Raw genomic sequence first — 26,100 nt, forward strand, 5'->3', positions numbered from 1 at the left:
ATCGTAAAGAGTTGCCATACAGCTGCTCTAGCCTTCCATTTTCCTAGTAGACATGAGAAAGAAAGATCTCAAAGGCAAACCCTGTGTTGTGAATGTATGTTCCACTAATGTTGAATATTCACTATCAGTAATACAGACTACATTTGGTCCATGTCTATGGAAAAGTATTTAGAAAACGGTACCAATGCTTTATGCCTCTTCTGAATATAAATTAAATTAACAACTGAATTACTGTATGTATATAAGAAGCTTCCTTTGCCTGACTGTTTTCTGACCTTTTCTCAGGTTCTCGATGTGCTTTGCTCTCTCTGTCTCTGTAATGAAGTTGCAGTTCGCGCCAATCAGAACTTGATCTGTGACAATCTACTGCCTAGAAGAGACTTACTCTTGCAAACACGTTTGATTAATGATGTGACAAGGTATTGTGACTTGTTTTATTGTTATATTAGAAAAAACTGAATTGATATGTCTATAGTACTTAATGTAAGAAAATGCTGTAACCTGAGAGATGTCCCATTGTTTTCTAGTCAGACGCTGACTTTTCAGAAAATGCTTAACTTTTTAAAAATCCAGTATTACTAGCAAGATGACAGTTATTCTAGAAACTGGGATTGAATAGGATTTGCTAGTTAAAAATACAGGTGGAAGTAACAATAGTGTTGATTTATTATAATTAAGACAAAATTGGTATTCCTTGTTTTTTCATGGGTTTTTCGAATCACAGGTCTAGTTCTATTAATGACTTCTGGCCTAAAATTTGAGGTGTAATCTTTACTCTTAGTTTTATATCCTGGTCTCTATGTTGATTTTGGTCATAGAATAATAGAGATAGAAGAGACCTCAGGAGCTCTGTGGTTCAACATCCTGTTCAAAGCAGGATCAACACTGAATTCAGACCTAGGCCCTAGTTGTGTAGGACTTTAAGTTGGATCTTGAAAACCTCCAAGAACAGAGGTTCCCTAATATCTTTAGGCAACTTGTTCCAATACTTTATAGTGATTTTTTTTCTTGCTTTCAGTCAAAACCTCCCCTGTTTCAGTTTATGACCATTGCCTCTCATTCTTCTGCCAAGCATCTCTATTTTCTGCACAACTTCCTCTTAAGTACTGCTGCTGCAATTACATTCCCCCTAAAGCCCCCTTCTCCTGGCTAAGCAAGACCAGTTTTCTGAGACTCTCCTAACAGGTCTTGTGCTCCATCTCCCTGACCATGTTAGTAGCCCTCCACCTGACTCACTTAAGTTTATCAATATCCTTGTGTTCGGGGGCTTGAAACTGGATATAGTATTCTAGGTGTGGTGTACTGAGTGCTGAGTAAAGGGGAATCATGGAAGCCCTCAAGCTGCTGGCTACACTCCTGCTAATACAGCCTACCTAGGCTATTAGCCCTCATCACTGCCAGGGTGAACTGCAGACTGTGCATTCCAGAGTTGCTGTCCAACAGTCAGTCCTTAGTCTCTACCAGTGGAGGAGGTAGAGAATCCCACGTACAGGACTTTGCATTTGTCCTTGATGGCATTGTTTAGAGAACTTTTTGTGATAGTAAGATGTGTTCTGATACTAAATGGAAAAATGCAAGCTGCTTTTTCCATTTGGTAATTGGATAATTCTAAAGCTGCTCTATAAAGTCATAAAATGGGTCACTATATTAAATCAAAGATTATAAGTGAAATGTGGACATCTACACTTGTATCATATTTGCAAAGTGAAATGGAACAGTATAGAGCAATGTAACACGTATGTTACATTGTATGTTTTACACTAACTGGCTTACATTTTCTTTTTTAGCATAAGGCCAAACATATTTTTGGGTGTTGCTGAGGGCTCTGCACAATATAAGAAGTGGTACTTTGAATTAATAATTGATCAAGTTGATCCATTCTTGACGGCAGAACCCACTCATTTACGGGTTGGATGGGCCTCTACATCAGGTTATGCCCCTTATCCTGGTGGTGGAGAAGGATGGGGAGGCAATGGTGTTGGTGATGACCTATACTCTTACGGTTTTGATGGCCTTCATCTGTGGTCTGGTGAGTGCTTTGTTCTGTTCCTTTTATCTTTAGCAGTTATCTACCTTTACCTTTTCTACATGTATTGCGTGCTAATTTACATTGAGCTGCATTCTAAACTCAGTAGAGTTATTCAGAATTTCACATGGGACTTCCCTGAAATTGTAACCAATATTGAATTATGTCCAAAAGGCTGTTTAGCAAATAGCTTTTATTTTCATGTTTTTGATGGCATTTTCAGAGTGAGTTTTGGATGTAGATTTAGGTCAATATTAACTTAAGTGTATCTGTCCAAAATGAATGGATGTAGTGATCTCAGACAGATTCGTTGTATATGGATCTATATAATGCAGTATTCTTCTAATTTGTATGTGCAGTTAAATGATGTTATTGTTATCCTTGCATCTACTGATGTTCAATAAATGGAATATAGACATTAGTAAATCTAATCATAAAAGATGCTTTGGGCAATTTAAAATAAGAATTGTTGCACTGTTTCGAGAACTTCTGTTGTTTTTAGAACATAAATTTCTGTGGTGACAAGATCAAACTGAAAACCTGTAGCTGCTATGCTGTTTGAAAAAAGTATTATTCACCAAACACCTTGCTATCTAAAGTAGGCTTAGCAGAAAAAATACAGTCTTACTTGGAATGCTTCTTAATGTGTCTAAGATACTCTCACTTTGCAGTGCAGTGAAGTGGTTAAACTTGCAGTTCATGAAGGAGAGAGTTAATGGATGCCAGGAAATACAACGTATATGGTCGGCTATAGATCAGTGACATTAAAGTTGTGGTCTTATCAGCCATACTTTGTTCAGGCTAAAGGAAGATGTGAGTGGGGTGAGTTAATTGAAATAGTAGAAGCCACTGTGCATGCAGTTATGAAGATTTAAAAGCTCTGGCAGAACAGAAGGGGTTTACAGGAAGGCTATTCTGAAATGTTGCAGTTCAAATAATGGTAGTACTAATATGTATGTTTAAAGAGTAAGCACTGAGAAAAAGTAGAAAATTGAAGATGATAATGATCGGGGTGTTTTGGAGAGGGATTGTTCAGAGTTGTCTGGGATGTATACGTAGCTGGAAAGCAGGCTTTGGAAGCATGAGCAAGTCTTTTTTTGTGGTCCTCTGATGTCCAACACCAAATCCAAGGAAATGGAATTAGAGTATGGTTTTTGTAAACAAACAGGTTTGTCACAGAATACATATTGACCGCATCACTGTATTTTCTTATAGAAACAACCAGCAGAGTGCTGTTGGCTATTTGCTAATAAAATGGCCACACAAGAAATGCTGATGATTGTCATTTTTGCTTTCTTACAGTTCTTAAAAGTACTTTCTGAGTAAATAATATTTCAGAAAAGAAATAATGCATAAGATTGTAAAATAAGAAAATATTTAAGTAATGAGTTATATACCCTTAATTATATCACCTGCTATTCAGAATAATATTCTGAATCAAACTATTGATATGTGATGAAAAGATAAAGAAAAGCAGCAGAAAGTCAGAGAAACAGCTGCTAGAATTTCTGGAAGATTGTATTCTACTTAGATAAATAAAACAGAGTAGCGCAGAGTAAAACAGAGTAAGACCTCTGGAAAATAAGTAGTGTATCTAAAATCTGTAACAGTCTACTTTAATTGGTGAAGGTCTTTCATCTATATTCTTAGTAACACTTTCTATATGAATGAAACTGGAGGATCACCTTTTATTGATTTTGTGTGTATTAGTATTGTGTAAGATTATATTATTTGTTTCTTATAACTTTGGTAACCTTACATTGTTTGAGAGCAAATTTTACAGTCTGGGTATCTGCCTCAAGATAAATTTGATTTGAAAGATGAATTAATTTCTAAGAATGAGATACAGATGTATATATTTTTCCAATGCTAGAAAATTCTGGCAAACTTTTCTTGGGAATGTAACATTTTGTTGGAAAGTAGCCTTTTTACCTGGAATTTAGCTTTCTGTGTTTCCTGAAATATCTTTTTAAATTTGTTCAAGACTTTGAAAGAAGTTTGGTACAGGCATGCTCTGTAGATCTTTCTTAATTTTAACAGTTTTGTCCCTCAGAATTCTGTGAGTATGTTTCAGTTTTGGCCTGAGCAGGACTTTCTGTATGAAAATGATCTGTGTGGCTGGAAATCAAGGTCTGAGCATCTTAGTTGAAAGCAACTGCCTTGTGTGTTTGGTGCCCTTTACCATTTGGGGCAGATGGAATGCAAATGAGGATGATGTAGAAAGGAAGGACAGCTGAAGGCTCACTATGGTGAAGGAAAATGGGACTGACTGGTGGGGATTATGCGTTTCATGGCGACTGAGAAATTATGTCACTGGGGGAAAGGTTTGAAGAGACTAGGTTGATGAACTTAGGAAAAGGGTCTGAGTAGCAGAGGCTAGGGCAGGCTTAGGCTAGAAAGACTCTCACTGGGAGCTCAGAAAGGCACTGAGATTGCTTGGTGGTGGAGAAGCCAATTGGAGATGAGATCTGGGGGGACCCAAAGCAGTTAAAGCTGAGGGGAAAGACTGTGAAGGTAGGGAGTAAGTGTGTTGGTCCACTACGAAAAAATGAGAGCATCTATAGCAGGGCCTTGGAGGAAAAGTCAAGGCAGTGACACGTGGTTAAATGAAGAAAATGAGACCAAGGAAACAGAAATAGGGAACGGCAGATGGGAGGATATAGATCCAAAGGAGCCAGACACTTCCTCTTCCAGGGACTGGATTGGAACTAGGATACCTGAGCTTCGTTCATCTTCTGCTGGAGAGTGCCTGTGAAACATATTGGCAAACTGATTTATTCTCCTTTATATAGTGCTGATCCATATAAGTAATAACATTCTAATATTGCTGCATTTGTACCATTAATTCACAACTGAGAGGTAAATGCGATAGAACTTTTGTTGATACCAGTATTAGTTTTGCTGATAAATCGTATGAGTACCCTTATAGCAGCATATGACTGAATTTTGTTCAGTCTGGAATTTTAAGAACTAAGGTATCTTACACAGAATAGTGTTATAAAAAATAAGGTTGTAAAACCAACCATTCAGAAGTGTAGGGGGAAAAGACATTAAGGGGGTTTGGTGAATTTATTTCAGCCCTTTTGTGTGCATACTATGGTACAATCTTTAATTATGAGGTAGCATACTACTTTTTCTTCCAGATCTCTCTTGCATACAGCGGATGGTGCTTGTTAGGATGAAAGTTAAAAATTCCTATTTTTTTAGCCTATTCAGTTTGTGGCTAGTGCTTTATTTACTGCACACCATTCAAAGTCTGTAGGCAAAATTACAAATTTCCTCATGTTTCTCAGAACCTTGAAGTGCTATATGCTGCTAAGTACTATTTAATTGCTCAGGAAGGAATAATGTGGGATCATGCAATGAAAAGGTGTATTAAAAATCGTATACATAAATATACTAAATTAGATTTTCTCGCCTTAATTCTTACACTTCCTAATGTAGGAGAGTTTGACTATTCAATTATATTAACCCTGTTCTAGCATGGGATTTTGTGTGTAAAAATACCTATATATGTATATTTTGTACACATAATTCAGCTTTCTTTTGTAGCCTTGGTGAACAATTCTCAGAAGGTAGAAATAATGATTTGGGGAAGTAGGCTGGGAGGCATCTGTAATATACTCCATTAGAAAAGGTTTCATAAATCATTAACACAAAATTAAATAATAATGGAATCACAGAAGGTTCCATTAGGAACCTTCCATTAGGAAGGTCGTCTTAAATCTTTTCTCCTGCAGTAAGGGAAAATTAAATCAATTTAAACTGTCCTGAACACGTAGTTGACTAGCTTGTTCTTAAGAAGTCCCAAGGACTATAATTTTGGAACAGTGCTTAACCAGTTAATTAGACTTGCTTTACAATTAACGTAGAATGTTTCCAAGGGAAACATTTTTGAAAGGAATTCTGAAAAGATATTCCCTGGTTTAAAATATGCCCAGATACTCAAGTGGGATTGAACAGTTGCAATTACCTGTGAATGGATGTAGGTAAATAACTACAGATAGTATTCTCTCCTGTTAATTGTTACTGCTGTCTCCAGTGACGATTGCCATGTCCTGTGCATGGCTTTGAGGTTCCACCTTCCTGACTGGAGGATGCCAGGCTCCTCCTGTTTAGTCTGAGGCTGTATTTGATAGAATTAAAGAAAACCTGGTCTATGAAGGTCTTGCCATTTTTTGAAAATGCAGTATACCATTTTGCCTCCTGATATTTATTACTGTAAACCTGGATATTGGCTATAACTCCAGGTCCAGTGTCGTCTTCTCATGTTTTCCTTCGGAAGACCGGGTCATCTGACTGCACTGGACTTTGTCAGTGGGCGTGACACGAACAGCATGTTCCTCTTTCCCCATGTACTTTGCACTTGTGCTGTTCAAAAGATACTTAGTTAAATGACTTCATACCAACAGAAACAGAGTACTGGTTTCATAAACTATTTTTTTTGCTAGGGATGTTGCTTTCCAGCTAGGTTGATTCTGCAACTTCTTGTCATGCTCACAGGTGTATTGATACAGGTTAAACACTAAGTGCTGCACTGAATCAAGTGTGTGGTCCTTCCTGTCTTTGGTAGTACTTGGTACTAGACCTTCAGGTGAAGGTTCAATTAAATTCCCAATGCATGGTAATCAATTGGAGGGGTGTGGGGAGGAGACAAAGGAAAGGATGTTTTTGGCTACTACACTGAAGCATGAGGGTTTATAGGTCTGATCTGTTGAATTCTGTGCTTGTGGTTACTGTTGGAAGCCTTGTACCGTAACTAATTCCACTTGTGGATGGATCAGAAAGGTACATGTGAAAACCTGAAATTTCACAAATAGCTGGTGAAACAAATGACTGGGTATATCACTATTAGCTTTATCAAGGCAGAGGAAAATCATTTTCTGTGCTTGAGTACTCTTGTACCAGGCTACAGCGTGAGCTCAAATTATTTCAGCTCAGCGTATTCTGTCTTGTGAACAGCGTCAAGTCTCGAGTGATTTGCTCAGTTCTTGCACTGTTCCGCCACGTACCAGTTTGAAGAATGTTAACTCGTTTTGTATTTCTGAGAACAAAATGATTCACAAAGCGTAGTGAAGACAAGATCATGTTTCTGTGACTGAGAACAAAAACTTGATGGTGTTTTTGAGGAAATAAATTTATTATTTCATTGTTAAGCCTGGAGAGTTTGTTTAAAGCTTCCCATTACTTTCCTCTTAGGTCGAGTGCCCAGAGCTGTAGCATCTGTAAATCAGCATTTGTTGGCATCTGATGATGTGGTCAGTTGCTGCTTGGATTTAGGTGTGCCCAGCATTTCATTCCGCATTAATGGACAGCCTGTACAAGGAATGTTTGAGAACTTCAGTATAGAAGGGTTTTTCTTTCCTGTTGTAAGCTTATCAGCAGGTGTAAAGTAAGTACTACGTCTCTTCATTTTAATGTTGTTTTCTTTGCAACAGAATATTGCCTGATTTTATGTGCGATGTATTGTATGTATTCTGTTGCTTCGCTTCCACCCAACCCTCGGGAGGGAGGAAGCAGGCAGAAAAGTATTAATTTGTTTAGGGAGCACTTCATCTAAGGGTGAAATGTAAGCCCAGTGATTTGACCAAGTCATAATGTCTGAAAATTATTATTTGATAGGTATCTGGTGACCTAGGGGAAATTAATTTGGTCTCAATCCAATTATCAGTGAAAAAAGTATGTATCAGAAACACAGTACCACATTTGGCACTAATTAAAATTCTCACTGGCAACCTCGGCAGGAAGTAAAAAAACTAAATCATTGTGGAGACTGAATAACCCTAATCATAGTAGGGAACTTGAAGCAGTGATGATAAGCAGTTTTGGAATCTCTACTGATGTTACACATTCTTTACTTTTTCTTTTTTCTTTTTTCTTTTTTTCCTAAAATTACAAAATTTGAGCTTACAATTGTCAGGCTTCCAATGTTGTCTTACTTTTACTTTGTTCAGAAAATGTTTTGCAAATATCACACTACTTAAGCAGCCAAAATACATGTGTTAATATTACAAAGCCAACACAACGACAGACCAGCTTTTGCGCTGTTGTCATTACCTGATCAGTTTCCATTCAGTTCACCTGCAGCATCTTTACTGCTGATGTTGACTGGCAACACCTGTAGGATGGAAAGACTTAAGGAGAATTCTTCAGCAAGAAAGGTTGGGATTTTTCTGTTTTTGTAGGCTGAGCATGTTTCTGTGTAAAATACAAGCTATGAAGATTTTTCACTCAGCTAAAATGCTAATGGTCTAGATTCTAATATCCACCATAAAATTCCAACTTAGAAGGAATAATCAGGAGAGGGAGAGAGTGTGAGGTGAAGGAGGTAAAAAATTCAAAGGGCTGGCTTACGTTTATTTAAAGGAGGGTTTTTCTTATATCTTGTGATCTTAGATGATGGCTTCAGTATGACCAGAACAGACAGAGAGTATAGGTTTCATAAGGGAAAGAAAGATCACGTTATAAATAATCTGCACAACTAGTAATTAGAAAAAAAAATGTTTGTGTGTCTGAGGTAAAGTAAATCTGGAAACTAACATTATGGATTTTCCCTTCTGAGATCAATACATAAATATTTTGATCATCTCATGATGAAAGAAACTTGCAGGTGAGAATAAAGAAAGACCTAACAGAATAAAGGAGACCTATGAAGGGGATAATAATTGATCCAGTTTCATTTTTTGCTCTGGAATTGATCCCAATATGTAGCTGCATTAGTACAAGCCCTTTTGAAAATGTTAGTTACCTTTTTTTCCTTAAGGAATCTGTCTCAACTGGTATGATGATTTTTCTTTGTTCTTATTTGATGTTACTTGTGCATTTTGTGAGAACATCTATCATTTTAGTTAGTACTAGCTGATAGCAATGAAAGGTTATATGTTGTCTTGTGTGTTTGTTGATGTTGGAGAAATGTCATTACGTTGGAATTGTGAATTCAGCTGTGGGGGAGAGCATTCTCCTGTAGGCCCAAACTCCTCTGTTCCTGCTGCTCTTGTGCTCTATCTGTTCCTCTGGTTTTTGTGGCCCCTCTTGGTGTCCGATTCCTGGTCTACTTCATTATTCCAATGCCAGTGTTTCTGCTCTGAACTCTTGTTAGCATTTGCTTGCCCACGCTGTCTCTCATTCTGCTTTTACCTTAGGCCTTTTCTCTCAATTTACTCCTTTTCTCTCAATTTACTCCTTTTCTCTCAATTTACTCCTTTTCTCTCCATCTGTCCATTTTTTTTCTCCCTCTATAAATGGTGCTATGAGCTCTGCCTGTAGTACTAAATGGCTATTCAAATTAACAGGGAATTTAAACAGCAACTTTGTATTGAGAATTCGTTTTCTTCCCTTGTGTTCAGATTTTTTAACCTCTCTTTAAAGTTGTGTGAAAGCAGAGATAGAGAAATAAAATGTGAGACTAAGTTTGAATCAGCTGTCCAATGCATTTTTGCGGTTGAACTCTTTTTTGGTAAACATAAACGTGAAAGTCAGCATCTTTAAGGTACCTGGTGCTTTTAGTTATTAAAAACCTGGTATGTTAAATACAGTTACCATGGGGCTCTGTCTTTCACAGACAGACTTTGTAGTAAGCAAAAGAAAAGTGTTAACTATCTATCAAAATCTTCGCATTCAAGCTAGAAAAACTAAATGTAGTTGCTACAATGGTAGTCACAGTTACCTAGATTAGCAAGAGTGTTTTTAATAAAAGCATGTGCAGCCCAATTCAGAAATGAAGCAAAAAGAATAGTAATTAACCTAAATCAGTAAGTTTACATATTTCTGACTGTTTTTATAAATTATATGGCTTTATATTTGATTTTCAGGAGGGTTCTTTCCAAAGTTCAGGCAAATTTAAAACATGTTTTTCAAAAGGAAGAGATCTGGACATTTCTTTTAAAATGAGACAAAAACCCACAGCTGCTTTGAGTATTCAGGCTTTAAGAACATGATGTGGAGGGCCAGAGAGTCTGCAGAATTAGAAGCCTATAGCTTATATGGAGGCTTAAATAATGCAGTGAAGAGCAGGGAGAAAATAGGCTTCATTAGGTGCAGGTGAGATTGAATGGTTTGCTGCAACTCAGAAAAATGCTGGGAAGCAAGGAGCTGTTCACACGGGCATAGCTGGCAAGGGAGAGAATTGTATGAATCTTTTCCTTTCTGTACTTTTTTTTGACTTTCGTCTATTTAGAAAGTTAGACTTCTAGGTCTATTAAAATAAAAATCACTTTTTTTTAACCTCAGAGCTGTAGCAGCCTTGGTTCCACTCAGATATTTAAAACAATCTTTTTATAAAATGAAATTAGAAAGTGTAAGCTTAAAAGAAAGAAATCAGTATTTTTATATTTCTTGTGAAAATGGAAATATTTCAAATGTACATATGCACAAGTCACATTTATATCCTACTTGAGAAAACTTGCGTGTATCTTACCTTTTCTGCTCTCTTGAAATATATTATTAAAGTCTTTTACTGTCAAGATAACATTTGTATTTAGTTTTCTGTGGCTATTTACTTGTAGGCTTTGCTTAAAAGAGGATCAAAATATGAAGTTGAATGATTTTTCATCTGTCGTTTTTCCTAATATAGCCTTACATATCTATCAAAAATATATATCCTTGGAGAAACAGAAAAATGTGTGGGTTTAATAAGAATTTTAGCTATGCTTTTGAAACTCATTCATAGTTGCAACATTCAGTATAATTTTATTTGCTTGATATCTGTAAGATGATGGTGCCTTTAGTTTCCCCATATTCTCTGTTTTTAGCGTATTCTTGTGTGCCATCTCGTGTTCTCCTATTAAATAAGTAATACATTTTTGAACGGACACTGCTGTGTTGAATAATTATTTTTGTTTTGACCAAAATAATTTTTCAAAAATATAGTTGGTAGATGATTATGATACTAATTGACAGAATCTGCTAATGTTCATGCTTGATAAATTTTAGGTGCTTATTAAAGCATGAAATACACCACCATTTTTATAGATGCTATTCAAATAAATATATAAATTACTGGTTGACTTTTTGCCATGTTAGCATATGCTGACTATTTGAGAATGTAATTTCTTCATTGTAAATTGCACAGAGTTCGTTTCCTCCTGGGTGGACGACATGGAGAGTTTAAATTTCTGCCTCCTGCTGGCTATGCTCCCTGTTACGAAGCTTTGCTTCCTAAAGAGAAGATGAAACTGGAACCAGTGAAAGAATATAAGAGAGATTCTGATGGAGTGAGGGATTTGCTGGGTACAACACAGTTCCTGTCCCAAGCTTCCTTTATCCCTTGTCCAATCGACACCAGTCAGGTATTTTAAATATACAATAATGGGATTGTAAAATACGTCCTAACAAAATTTAAATTGGCAATAAAAAGACTAAGCTAGCTTTCCCACTTTCTTAGCGATACATTATTTGTCTGTTGTGCTGTATTTAACTGAACATCATGGTCATCTTGGATCTACGAGAGATGGTAAATATGGAATCTTTTCTTATTCATGGAATTGTTATGCTCTTTTTTTAGATTGCTCTTCCTTTTCATCTCGAAAAGATCAGGGACAAACTAGCTGAAAATATCCATGAACTGTGGGGAATGAATAAAATAGAACTGGGCTGGACATATGGCAAGGTGAGCTTTGAATTACCTGACTGGCTACAGACGCCCATACCGAGTTAAACCTCCTGTTGGAAAACCTGGACTTGGAAGTTTGACAGAGTATTTAATGGTGGCCTATAAACACCTGATGGAAAAGAAATTTCTAAGAGATGGTTATTTAAGCCAACAGGAGACAGTAATGCTATCTAGTGATTATAAGACTAATTTGATATATAAGGCAGGCACATATTTTAGCAATATGAATAATTAACCATTTGAAAAAATACCTTCACTGAGGATCTTCCTAATTACATCAAACTGGTATTCTGTTGAAATTCATACCGACAGTGAGTAACCACACAAATAGCTGTTTGGTTACTGTGGTGCTGGGGATCACGTAGGTGCCAAGGGAAAAGTTCCACATGGAAACCTGCTTCTGTTGGTAACCAAGGCCAGGTTTGATGATTTTTGTAACAGTAACTTTAAAATTCTTCAAACTTCTTTCTTTATTTATTTAAATATAGTTACAGTTGAAACTTACCATTATAGTGAATCCTTATGATGTGGGAGAACCTAACAACTTGAAGATAGTAAGACCATTTAATCAGCATTTTTAAATGGATATGACAAGGCTTTCTCTGTCCAATGGGTCTTCTGAAATGAGAAACAGTTAAAAGATAGGCTAAATATATTCAGGCAACAATTATGCTAGAATTAGTAACTTTCCTTAGCAATGTAAACTTTTAAGTTATGTTCTGCCTTGAAGTTAGGGGATTTCACCTTGCTTCTTTTCAAGTTAAGTTTTACTGGGACAGTGCGCCATATGCCCATCACCACTGCATCCTGTGTATCCTTCAGAAGAATCTCTTTTTCCTTTCATATCCTCTGCGATTTTTATTTATGGATTTATTTTACTCCTTTTTTTTCTCAATAGGAGCTCTATCTTACTATATGCTAAAGTGTCATTGCTGCTGAAATTCTGAGCTTTAACCTTGCTACTATTTCTGAACTTTGGCAGTTTTCATGAGTGTGAAGTGGCTCTTAACTGCCACCAAGATAGAAAGATGTTGAATGAAAGAGCTTGTTAAATTAAGCTTCACATACCCACTCAAACTTACATGGATGATACCAGAGAAAGAATATGCTGCTTTATTATTTCAGTAGGTTTTGGAAAATCATTACTGAATGATTCTTTTAGATTTTTGAATCAGGATGTGTACAATAGAGAAGATTATGCAAACTTTCTCTATCTGTTACTCAGACATTCAGGAGAAATGTTCATTGAATTTTCAGACTTGCTTTGTTGTGTTTTGCGTATTTATGTAGAACACACAAAATACCCAGAATTTTATAGTATTTTGCTGGTCGTGGGGGAGTACTTATAGTGGATGGTATGAATGAATCGTGGGAACATTCATTTGTGTAATGATGGATAACTGTTGTTTAGCAAAGATAAATGATATTGTTTACAATGTCTTTACTAGTGCAAAAAATTAAACATTTTTTGCTCCATTGATAGTGGTCTGATTCTGTCCTAATCCTGATGTCAGGAAAATATTCTTTCCTCTTACTTTGTTACAGATACGGGATGATAATAAAAGGCATCATCCTTGTCTTGTGGAATTCTCAAAATTACCTGAAACAGAGAAGAACTATAATCTACAAATGTCAACAGAAACCCTAAAGTGAGTTTTAAATTTAAAAGAAAAGAAAGAGTTTATTTTTTATTTTTTATTCCGACACTTTATATTATTGTAAGATTTAAAAGCATGCTAGCCAGTTTAGAATATCTGATTCAAGGTGTGTTCTGCTGGCTTTGCTAGAAGTTCCAGGGATGCATTTAGAGACATTTGGAGAAATACAAATAAGGAAACAACACAAAATCCTATTGGCTTTACTCAAACTGGCATAATTTTCAAAACCCTGATTTGTACATTTTTTTTACACTTTGAAGGAATTTTTTGTAGGGTTTTGAGATTCTGTTATTTTGAATGACTTTACTGGACTTTAAATGTCATTGGTGTATTTGTAATGAAAACATATTTATAATGAAAACAAAACAAATGGAAAAAGAAAAGTGAGCAAGCACTATAATGTTGTATCTTATTACTGCCATTTTTCTGTGTTGATAGAACTCTTTTGGCCCTTGGATGTCACATTGTTCATGCTAATCCAGCAGCTGAGGAAGATCTTAAAAAAGTTAAACTTCCTAAAAAGTATGTACCTTATAACGATCATATACTTTGCAAGTATAAAGTATTAATTAAATAAAAACATTGTAAAGTTATTTAAAAAAAAATACTTACCATGAACCCCATATGAATGCTGACTTAGAGAGCATGTGGTTGGTGCGTTACCTTGCCTATGAGGATTGCTGACTGCCAATACTGATGCATTACATCTCCTCGTGGAGTGACTCATGGAGATACAAATAACCACATACAGATATGACTGCATGTGACTTAAATGTTACATGATCTTAGAGTAGATATTACAAAATTAGAAACCATATTTCAGTGCTTTTCTATCACATAGCAAAATAGAGTAATACCAATCTACTTAGAGTGTTTCCCTTTTTCCCACAACTTTTATTTTCAATTTATACCTCTCCATGACTTCCATCAGCGAAAAAGTTTGTTCCACATATACATGTTGTCAAAGACATTATAAGTGTATTTCTTTAAAGATCCTGTACCACAGGAAAAAATGCAAGAAAAATAAAAATCTAGAAAATTACAGTTGTTTAAAATGGTGCACATTTCTGGGAAATGTGCATGAGGTAGATTGTCACATAAAATATCTTCTCTGTGTTTTGGGTTTTTTTACTTCACAGTTGGGGAGCTGAAATAGCTGAACATTTTTTTGTTTAGAGAACTTGAAGTAGTCAGTAGGACTCCAAAACTGGTGAAGATGAATCAAGGATCACATCTCTGTAGCCTTGTCTGTGGGGAATTCTGTAGTGCTCCTGGGGCAGGTTAAAGTGCTGACCTTTAATGAAATTTCAAGACAGCAACAATGAATCAGATTCTTCCCATAACCCATCAGTCTATCATCTTGCAAGATGTCTACTTTCTTGAAGCAGCTTTATCCGTGAGAAACAAAGTTGAATTTTAAAGGGAGTAAAATCGTAGTAAAATAAATACTTTTATGGTATGGGAGAAGGGAATCTTGAGCTGTTTGATGACATTAATTTAAAAAGGGCAAAAAGAACCTTTTCCAAGGTTTCATACTGCCAGTACTGAATAATATTTAAACCACTTTTTAAACTTTTTATTCATTGGAGAAGTGGGAAAAGCAATGGTTAAAATATGTTTTGGTTAATTCTGTTGGAATGAATGATAACATGTAATCTTTACAGGCTACTGTATCAGAAATGTTATATTTTAAAATACAATCATATCCTATACTTAAAAACAATGTCTTGACAGGTTGTCATGCAGATCTGTGAAACAAAAATGTCTTTAAAATGCAAATACTAAACTGTACTTGTTTAATAAAATGTTGTTATTTTCATAACAACTATTTAGGGACCCACATATGGATCTGAGTTTCATTTAATTAGACTTTGTGCAATTAAGCAGAAGATGAGACTTTCAGCTATATACAGTTTATGTCTCTGTCAGTAACCAAACGCAATGTGGATTTTCACAAAGAGATGGAGAGTAGGAGAATGAAAGGTGAGGGAGAAAGTGAACGCCACCCTACAAAATCATCGTTGGGGTATCTTGACTCTCTGTTGTCCTTTTTGACTTACAGTTACATGATGTCAAACGGATATAAACCTGCCCCTCTTGATCTTTCTGAAGTGAAATTGTTACCTTCTCAAGAATTTCTAGTTGATAAACTAGCAGAAAATGCACATAATGTCTGGGCAAAAGACAGAATAAAACAAGGATGGACCTATGGCATTCAGCAGGTAGGGACTATTTTTAGAGTAATTTGGGATAAGGGAAGAATGTGAGATTTTTTCTGGCACGTTAGTTGGGGATGTTAAATAATAGAAAAAATGTTGAAGGTCATGGAAACTCTGGAAAACTTGGAACAGGGAGAGTGGGGTCAAAAGTCTTAATCTTGCAAGTGTGAGTGGGTTGTCAGACCTGCGTTGCTGCAGCTGCAGGATTTGTAACTGAGACAGATTATTTTTCCTTCTAAGCTGATAGTAGCATATTAATTAGTTTTATATGAGAATGTATTGCCATACATCTTTTAATTCTTTCTAAGTCTTTAGGTTTTTAACATCATTAACAATTGGGTTTAATGTACTTACTTTGCATTCATAAAACTGTTCTTTATCGATATTATGTCTTCCCTGTAATAACTTTTAGCATTATTTCAGCCTTTACTCTGTCTCATTATATATCTTTGTGAAATTTAAACATAATTTTCTTTTTATTCTTTCTTGCAACTTCTTTTAGGATCTTAAGAACAAACGTAATCCTCGCTTAGTGCCATATGCATTATTAGATGAACGTACTAAAAAATCAAACAGAGATAGCCTCCGTGAAGCTGTTAGGACGTTTGCAGGCTACGGCTATAGTATTGAGCCACCAGACCAAGAAATAGGTATGTACACTAAACAAAAATCATAGCCACTTTTTCCACAATGCTGGGAAAAAAGGTAAAACACTGAAATGGATTAGGAAAACATAATAGATATTAACTAATACTAGTGTGTTTTTTTTAATTGACTTGAATGAAGGATGCAAATGACTTATATATCACTTAGATTTATTTTTTGAAAAGATTTATTGTAGTTGATGATTTGATAATTATTTCTTTGACTTTTAGATTGGAAAAAGTCTGTACTGTGGGTGAACATACTGGTTTTCCTTTGGAAATCACTGTTGAAAATGTTCTGATGTTAGAGATTAGCTACCTGAGGCAGTTCATGCATTTCTTGATTCTTTATGAGATTTATGAAAAGCTTGAAATACATGTACATTTATTTTTCAAATACTTTCTAAGTTTTAGGTAATCAGATATGTCATGTTATAGTTCTTGTTCTTCTGGATTGCATTTGTAAGCTGTCAGAGATAATTCATTAGTAGTTCTAATGTAATGAAGGTAAATATCCTTTAATGATGATTTTTTTAGCAGAATCTTAAGTAAATTGCTAAATATATTATTTTTCTTATTAATATTAGTAAGAAATAGATTAGAAACAGTTTGAAACCAGTTTTCCTTCCAGTTCTTTCTTTTTTTTCTTTCTTTGTTTATTCATTTTTAACTTTTGTAGTATTACCTTGTCAGGAGTTTTTTCAGTTTTGTGTTTGGGGCTGTGCACTGAGTGATAGACTTTGTAGTCTTGATTCTAAATAGTGGATCATCACTCATCTGATTATAGAACGTGCAAGCCTCTGAATACTGATTACTTCCCCTCCATTTCTAACGCTTACTAGGAAGGTTTTCAGGGCCTGTGTTCAAAATGTTGATTCAAAAATAATACAATAGGAATAATTTTTGGATATACCAATGCTCTTTCATTGAAATAAGAGAAAAAATCAAGTGTGTTTCAAATCTTACTTTATAAATACAGTGAAAAATATACAGTATTGTTCTTAAACATGCAATGGTAGGTAGTGGCTGTTTTCAAAGACAGAAAACAGTGGGAACAGTTGAAAAGCTAAAGAGTGGCATTTCTAGTCTTATCTAATTTAAAAGGATTTTTTTTCCTCTATTTGTTTATTTTTACAGCTGACCAAACAGCAGAAAAAGTCAGCATTGACAAGATTCGTTTTTTCAGAGTAGAGAAATCTTATGCAGTGAAGTCTGGAAAGTGGTACTTTGAATTTGAAGCTGTAACAGGTGGAGATATGCGTGTTGGCTGGGCCAGGCCAGGATGTCGACCTGATGTAGAATTGGGAGCGGATGACCAAGCGTTTGTTTTTGAAGGAAGCAAAGTCAGTACCCTTTTATTATTTTTTTGAATTATTTTTGTGTATAAACAAGCTGGGAGGAGAACTATAATACAAGTTTCCTCTGTATCCTCCAGATCAACTATTGGAATACTTTTGTTCACATAAGGAGCATCTCTGAGCTCTGTTTCATGCTGTATAGTATCTGCATTTCAGTTCTCGGCATTCTAATTATGCCAACAAAGGTGGGTTGTTTTTGCCCCATCTTTCTGGGATATACCAAACTGAGAAAAAGTTGTTTCTTGTGAACAAGAACAAAATTCAGAATTTGTTTCCTTTTTTAATAAATGGTGAATCACACACACAAAAAAAGTTTGTTCAGTGACTGGAAGAGAGAGCCACAGATTTGTTTTCCGTTTTCTCTCTTTTCTGCCTTCTGCGCATGCGTCCTTCCCAAGCTTGACTCCTAAAGGACAGGAAGGATGATAATCTTACTGCATGTAAGAATTGGAGTCCAAGGAACATTGATTGTCATCCAGGCTCCAAATTGCTGTTTGCACATTATGAAACTCAGGGTGCTTTAGTTTCCATGTATAAAATAAGTAAGATACTAATTAAATTAATGTATCTCAAAGCCGTATTGTGAATTAGTTTAAGATCCTGGAAGGAGAAGATGCAAGAAAAACAAAGAATTAAGATTAGAGTCTTGTTATTACCTAATTGGGTCTTTGAGACCAAGTTGTTTGCTACACATGGTTTATTTAGTTATTTAGAATTTTATCTGCCTGTACAACGTTCCCAGTCTTGACTAATTAGTATCTACTTCAACTTTTCCTCTAGAGCTTTAAGTCTCTTTTATCTGAAAATATGTATGTTGTATATTTCAATTTTAGCATGGTGTTTATTTATCTGATTGGGTATTTTTGTTTAGGGGCAGCGCTGGCATCAAGGCAGTGGATTCTTTGGACGAAGTTGGCAACCAGGAGATGTGGTTGGTTGCCTGATAAACTTGGATGACAAGTCAATTATCTTTACTCTGAATGGAGAGTTGCTTATAACAAGTAAAGGTTCAGAACTTGCATTTGCTGACTTTGGAATAGAGAGTGGTAATTGAATACTTTTTCTTTTTTATAGGTACATGGTTTGGGGCGGGGGAGGGGGGAAGAAAACCTAATCTGTCTTACTGGCTTAGCGAGTTAAGAAATAAGAAATAATGCTCCTGCTGATTTCTTTTGAGTTAATTCTTGGTCTTCCTTGTACTCCTTGTTTTGAACTCGTTAAACTCTAATGCTAAGGACTACCATTCCACTGATAATGTACTTGGAGCAATGATAAAATTTGCCATGATGTTGTATGTTGTCCATCTGCACTGCTTTCAGATGATTTTGCTGAAAAGCTTAAATGTAATCCATATGCCTTTTCTAATTAAGAATGATTGTTAGCTAGTGAATGTAATATGTGGTACTAAAATTTGATGTTCATGACAGAAATTGCTTATAGCATGCAGTAGTGAAAGGGATCTGCTGGAAATGTGCTAAAAATAGTGGCTTATTTAAAAAAAGCTGTATGAAACTACTCCTTTCACGAGAAGGGACTGTCATCTGAAATCAGCATAATAAATAACAAAATCGTAGCTGATGTTGGGCCTAGCAGGGTTTTTATACAGCTCTCAGCTTCAGCACATTACCGATAGATTTTTATATGTCTTTATAAATTCAGTTTGGGTTATGTAGTCTTACTTATGAGCTCCTCCCTTGCTCACTTTCCTCATCTATAACCAAAGATACACTTCTGGAACTTTATCGTTATCTGTCATTTGCATTTACTCACAGAAGCAGAATAATCAATTCTTTTATTGTTAATCAAGTGTATTAAATAAATCCTTATTCCTCACAGCAGCAAATAGTTATTACTGTGATATCTAAAGGCTTTTCTTTCCTCCATTTAAAAATGTAATATTCTAAATGGTCTTGACATCTTTAGTGATTTTTTTTTTTTTTTTAACCTCCCTCTTCAAATTCTGTTTTATTTTCCAGTTTATGGAAAGTTGCTTTGGGAACTTTTAGCCTCCTGATCCTATCATCAGCGGCTACAAGTCTAACAAGTTTTGGCTGCTGGTTTGTTCATCTCTACTATCTCTATCAGTGCTTTTAAGTCTTATTTCACTGATGTAATCTTTCAGACTCTGCTACACATCAACTTCATAAAGATGTATTCTAAAAGGGGCCACTTGGTACTTTTTTTTTTTAAATCCTCTAATACAAAATTAGTGAGATTTTGGCAATCTGAATGGATCAGTTTTCCTCAAACCCTGCTAGGCTTACACACAGAACTGAACTTCAGTGGTAACAAGAAGTGGTTTTAATAAGCACCTTGAAAAATCCCCAAACATGGAAAATGCAGTCCCTTATTTTCTTATTGGAGCATACAGGTTTTATATTAATTACATTCTCCTCCGTGGAGGACAAAGTGAATACTATGGGATAAGACGCTGCACCAAAAGAACAAATCTTTGTAACATGAGTGTAGAATTGAGTCTAGTTTTTACACATACACACACACACACATATATATATATATATATACACACACACAGGCACACCTTTTTTTCCTATCCTATGCATGACTTACCTGTACTACTTCTTCTGGACTCTGTTTCCTCTTCTGTTTCTTACTTCTGCCTTCTCAGAAAGCAGTATCTACATAAATGTAGTGAAGGAGATAGGGAATATTTTCAAACTATACTGTTCTATTTTTTCAATTGAAATTTTCTTGGAAGTTCATCTCCTGCAACTGGTAGTAGCATCATGCTCGTTAGTAACTACCAGAAAATTTTGCAATTTCCCATTATCCATCTTTGGTCTGATGACTGCTGCAGTTTTTCTAATGGTAGAGAATGAGGGACTGCCTTAAGAGAGCTTTTCTTAAGGCTTAAGGTTGAAGTGTAGGATAGGAATTCTCTGCTGTACAGATGGAATTGTTGGCTTTTCCCAGAAGTTACCCCAAGTTCCGCTTCTGGAGCGATGGAGAAATCATTCAACATCTTCATCTCTATAGGCATTGGCTGCTACAGGTGTATGGAGATCGAAAATGTTCAATCATCAAAAATGCCAACATTAAGGAAGTGTCAGTTTGTCCATCATGAAGGATGGAGGTTGGCAACAAATTTATAGATATTGATGACAAAAGAAATTTTTTAAAAAGTATACTGAGATACCTCAACTTCATCTATAAGTTCTGTTGAAACTTTAATGCCTGTAGAGATCATACATAACATTTGCTAATAACTTCATCATTTAGCCAAGTTTGTATTCCAGTGTCCAATTCATTGTATAAAGTCATGTTTATTAGTCTAAAACAGAGGAAGAAAATAATTGGTCTTTCTAGTAAAGGAATATCTGACTCTTGCAAATCTTGGTTTTTCAAATTTGGTAGTCTACAAAGCTACTGCTCAACTTGATATTACTTTGTTCATCTTTCATGCAAATCAGAGCTTGCCAATAAAATTTTAATTGGTTTAATATTTAAATAAATGGGATAGTGTGCAATGTTCATTCATTGCCTAAGTCCTCAGGATTTTCCGTAGCAGTTATATTCAGTTTAGCCATTAATATTTAAGGTGGCTTTAAATACTCACTACTGTCATTATTTCATGTACGTTCCTTGTAGGAACTGAAGTTTAGTTCATATTAGATGGATCCAAAATAAAATGTTTGTGTTTTCCAAATAAATTGTTGGATTTTTTGTCTTATCACTTTCTTAGGTTTTGTTCCAATTTGTGCACTGGGTCTATCTCAGATTGGCCGCATGAACCTTGGAATGGACGCCAGTACGTTCAAGTATTATACAATGTGCGGCCTTCAAGAAGGTTTTGAACCTTTTGCTGTCAACATGAACAGAGATGTTGCAATGTGGTTTAGTAAACGCTTACCGACATTTGTCAATGTGCCAAAAAATCATCCTCATGTTGAGGTAATGTTACATGTTAAAGAGACACTTGTTTATCAACAGTTTCTTTAGGCAAGCTGAGATGTTAAAGTCTTACTAATACCCAGTGTCATCAGATAGTTTGTCATTTAAATCTATTAAGTCACCCTTAAGTAATTCCAGATCATCTTGTCTATCTCCAAATTCATTTATGGTCATCTTCTTACCACCCTGTATGGAATACTTAACTGTTCTATGTATTACTAATTTATGTTGCTGCACTTTGGTTAGCTACATGGACCGTGTCAGTTGTGATTTCTTAGAATCATTTTTTTATGTTACATTTTCTTTCTCTTTTTAAATTCTTCTCTACTGTACGTATTTCCTAAATATCAAGGCTAGATGAATGAATATTTGTTCATAATAAGCTAAATCTTGTTCAGCTGAAAGCAGCATCACTTAAGATAATGGACATGTGAGCTGAACAGAGACTGAGTCTAGTCTACTTTGTTAATCTGAGGCACATTTAAGTATACCTGCCACATCACCGAGACAGATGTTTCATTTGTTCTTATAACCCATCAGTGACATGAATTCTACAATTCCCTAGCTAATTTGTTCTAGAGCAGAATAATATCCTATGTTTTGCGTAAAATATTCCTTATTAATATATTCCACAATGATGTGTTCTTGTTTGAGTTCCAGTTCTTAGTTTTTTACTGTACTTCCTAGGCCATTTATTATAATTCATGTGTTTAGCCAGCTACGTTTCCTTCCTAAATACGAAATACACTTACTTTACTCAATTCCATCTCATTGATCTCAGCAATTTTTTTTCAGTTTATCAGGATATTTTCAACTTTTTTCTTCTCTTAGAAAGTTTTTGAAATGTCCCTGTGACTGCTTTGGTTTAAAAGCATACTCACTTTTTCAGCACCAGGGAAGATATTGAATAATATCAGACTCGGATTTCAGAAGGATCTTCTGAAGGAGTCTACTTGACATGTTTTCTGACTGTGTGAAAAAACTATTGATTCTTTTGGAGCAATTTTTCAACTACTTTTGCACTCAAAATTTAGTGATTTAATTTAATAATATCTGTATTTTTGTTTCTGAAAATGCGGCATTGGAGAACTTTGAAAAAAATTTACTGTAGTCAAGATATTGAATCTACTGCTTCCCTCACTACTTATGCTAGTTTCCCTATCAGAGAAGAAAACTGCATAGTTTTAAAATTAATTAATTTTGACAGATTTAAGTTGACTCCTTCTTACAATTATCCTCTAGTTGCTCACTGAAAACTTTCAGTGTTTTTCTCAGAGTAATATTTTAAAATTATTTCTATCATTCTTAGATATGGAGAATTGATGGGACTATTGAGAGTCCACCTCGATTAAAAGTGACTCACAAAACATTTGGCACACAGAACAGCAATTCAGATATGATATATTGCCGTTTGAGTATGCCCATCGAGTTTCGTTCATCGTTCAACTTTGTGGGCGTGGAAAATACCTCATCTGATGCTTTCCAAAAACGGTTAGATTTGTGTTTAATTTCCCAATTTAAATTCAAAATGTTCTGTTGTTATTTATTGCTGTACATTCAAAATCTTGTATCTGCTTTCTGGACTAAGAACACATTAATATAGGATGCGTATTCCTGAGATTTTTTTATTCTTGATGCTTTAAATAAATTTGTGACAGAACTTCACTGCAGAATGCTATTTCTGAACAGGATCAGAGAATCTGTTCAGAAGAGATGGATCAAAAGAGTTCTAGTTATTTATTGCTAAGCATCTACATTCATTTTGAAATTAGTGGGATTTACAAGGCTCTTCGACCTCTCTGAAAAAACAGCTTAGCATCTTTTACCCACTGGATTAGTCCTCTTCTACACTGCCATTCAATAGCTCACAGGTATCAGAAAATTAACTAATCTGTGCAAAGAAAAAAAACTTGTGGGACAGCTTTTTAAAGATATCAGATATGGGAGGAGTTCAGCACCTTTGAGCATTACCTTTATCTTAGTTAGCTGCTGTAAATCTAGGGAACTACTCTTCCTCCCTCCCCACCCTAGCTGCAATCAACTTTTGTGGGTCTGTTTTTCTACCCTGATGTTTACTGGAAGGTGTTTGTGTATTTAATTTACTCATATCACAAGTGCTCAGTGCCCAGCAAACGCTAGTTTGTTTGTAGGTACACTTAGTTTAATAATGAGAACTTTTTTTTTCTTACTAATTTACTAATATTTTCTTTTGTTTAGAAAGCAGAGCCAAGAAATTGCTGTTCCTTCTACCACAGTAAGTAAATATGTTAAAATACTTAATTCTTGTTCTTTCTTCTTAGCTCTTTCTTTTTGAAATAGATTGAGTCTTGGTAGCATGTTCATTAGAAGTCAATCTGTTAAATAAGCCTTTTAACCGTTTACTGATAACTCTGTGTATAACTGATAATGCCTAGAGTTGCATGACTTCATGTATAAATCTCACTATCTCAATCCATTGATAAATACCAAAATTGAAAATGACCTCATTTCTTGGGAGGGAGGGGTTGGGTTGGGTTTGGTTTGGTTTGTTGATGAGCGTTTTATAAAACTTATTAAGTGAATGTGAATTACTATAATTAAAGGTTTATATGTATGTAGCTTTTTTCTGCTACTGTTCCTGCATAAATTTTTTTCATAAACTAATTCAGATTTCTTTTATTAACATATTCTTTTGCTCTTTTTAGTATTTTTATTCACTGCGGATATTTGCTGGCCAAGACCCATCCTCTGTCTGGGTTGGCTGGGTAACACCAGACTATCATTTTTACAGTGAGAATTTTGACCTAAATAAAAACTGTACAGTGACAGTTACTTTAGGTGATGAGAGAGGCAGGGTTCATGAAAGGTATGCATTTATTTTTCACTTATTAAAGTTCATATTTTAATATTGTTGTTGGAACTAAATTATTCACAAGATCAATGAAATTTTAATAATTTAAATTAAAAATTGATGGGGTAGGACTGTTCCCTGTTCATTTATGTATGAATATCTTGTTGAAGTCAACAGATCAATCATTCATGTTCTGTTTGAAAGGAAAGTTTGTGATGCTCCTTTATTTAGCATCTATATTTGGGCACTGTGGATGAATCTGTGATTTGTTTTAATGTATCTCACATAGGCACACAAAAGCATGTGAAATTCTTTCATATTTATAAAATAAGGAAAAGAAAATTAATAGTTTGCTTTGTCAGTCAGATCCCTTTCCCATAGGGCTTTTTTTTTTTTTTTTTTTAAAGCTTACTTCTTAATGAGAAAACAGAACCAAAAGCAACAAAAGCACCTTTAAGAATCTCTGTTACTCTATTGAAAAGTACATCTTCACTGAATACTTCGTCATGTGCAGTATGAGCCGTGATTTTTTTCTTTTTTGTTCCTGCTGTTTTTCTTTCAGTGTGAAGCGCAGTAATTGCTATATGGTTTGGGGGGGAGACGCAATTGCTAACTCCCAGAGATCAGGTCGCAGTAATGTTGATTTAGAAATCGGATGCTTTGTTGATCTGGCTACCGGAATGTTGTCATTCACGGCCAATGGAAAAGAGCTTGGCACTTGTTACCAGGTATTATCAGATTTTCAAGAAGTCATCTAGTAAGCTGGTTGCTTTGATGCTACCATAAAGATTAGTTTGTTTTGTTTTGTTTTCCAGAAATCTAACCAGAAATTAGTCTTGTGATAATAACATGTTATTGTACATTATTCTGTTTTATCCCTCTTTTCTCCCCCTCTCTCTCTCTTCCTCTCTCTTGTAAGTAAGGCTTCATTTTTCCATCTTTTTACAGTAGTGTCAAACAATGTTGAAGTACTGTTGCTAGGTATTAGTCAGAAAAATAATGTTTTACCTTACAATTTTTATGATTCAGAATGTTGATTCATAGTGCTTAGTTCACAAAAAAAATCTAAAAAAAAAATCTGTAATATACTATAGGGAGAATAATTATTTAAATTAGAAAAGGCCAAAACTAAAACTTTAGACACTGTAAAATTCAGTCTGCATTGAGCAAATAATTTTTTTTTCCAGGTTTTGTGTTTGCTGCAGGTAACTGATATGGAGATACTATGATTAGGCAGAGTTCAGACATCAGAATTCAAATGTGTATAAATCTGCAAAGCAAAAATAAAGGGGGTGGGCCCTAAATGTTATTAACATTCTCAAAATGTGGAGCCATTATGCAAACAGTTCACTAATTGTGACTGCTGTTTTTCAGGACCAGATTGATAAGATTTGCCCTTGAAAAGATTAGTAATCCGTACTAGAGTATCCAGTGTAGAAGAGTTAGTGTTGGTAGTGATGCGTTGTTTTCTGTTATGTAAACAAAAAACCCCCAAATCTGCAACACACACAAAACTTAAAAGTTTGTTAAAATGATTTTTATATCATTAAACTAAATTTAATGGAACTTTGTGTACTGACTCAATGAAAATGAATGCAACAAGGCTGGACACAACCTGTAAATGGGGATGGGAATGGTATAGGCAGGTGATTTTGATATATTGTAAAATATAAGAGTGGTCAGAGAATTTTTTTTCATGGAACAGCCTTTACCTGTTCTTCAGTTTTGCAAAGAACTCCTGTGAAAATACATAGGTAGAATCTGCCTGTTATACTACACTGCTGGGTACAGCTTTCACTTTCATTTTCTGAACGTTTTTACTGTAGAATAAAAGCTTTAAAAT

At 35.1% G+C, this 26,100-nt stretch overlaps 1 protein-coding gene across 1 annotated transcript in view; it reads left to right on the forward strand.

The window, feature by feature from the left end:
* RYR3 (ryanodine receptor 3) overlaps positions 1 to 26,100 on the forward strand; it is a 272,262-nt gene that overhangs the window by 111,208 nt on the left and 134,954 nt on the right. Inside the window, exons 17-32 of the mRNA XM_064512440.1 lie at positions 286 to 419; positions 1,788 to 2,029; positions 7,226 to 7,418; positions 11,097 to 11,313; positions 11,529 to 11,633; positions 13,182 to 13,285; positions 13,733 to 13,816; positions 15,357 to 15,516; positions 16,016 to 16,163; positions 17,295 to 17,500; positions 18,387 to 18,561; positions 21,219 to 21,427; positions 22,737 to 22,918; positions 23,645 to 23,681; positions 24,112 to 24,272; positions 24,820 to 24,985. Of these exons, the coding sequence (XP_064368510.1) occupies positions 286 to 419; positions 1,788 to 2,029; positions 7,226 to 7,418; positions 11,097 to 11,313; positions 11,529 to 11,633; positions 13,182 to 13,285; positions 13,733 to 13,816; positions 15,357 to 15,516; positions 16,016 to 16,163; positions 17,295 to 17,500; positions 18,387 to 18,561; positions 21,219 to 21,427; positions 22,737 to 22,918; positions 23,645 to 23,681; positions 24,112 to 24,272; positions 24,820 to 24,985 (2,523 nt within the window). The remainder of the gene's footprint in view (positions 1 to 285; positions 420 to 1,787; positions 2,030 to 7,225; positions 7,419 to 11,096; positions 11,314 to 11,528; positions 11,634 to 13,181; positions 13,286 to 13,732; positions 13,817 to 15,356; positions 15,517 to 16,015; positions 16,164 to 17,294; positions 17,501 to 18,386; positions 18,562 to 21,218; positions 21,428 to 22,736; positions 22,919 to 23,644; positions 23,682 to 24,111; positions 24,273 to 24,819; positions 24,986 to 26,100) is intronic.

The sequence above is a fragment of the Dromaius novaehollandiae genome, chromosome 5 (assembly GCF_036370855.1).
Source record: "Dromaius novaehollandiae isolate bDroNov1 chromosome 5, bDroNov1.hap1, whole genome shotgun sequence".
Taxonomy (NCBI): Eukaryota; Metazoa; Chordata; class Aves; order Casuariiformes; family Dromaiidae; genus Dromaius; species Dromaius novaehollandiae.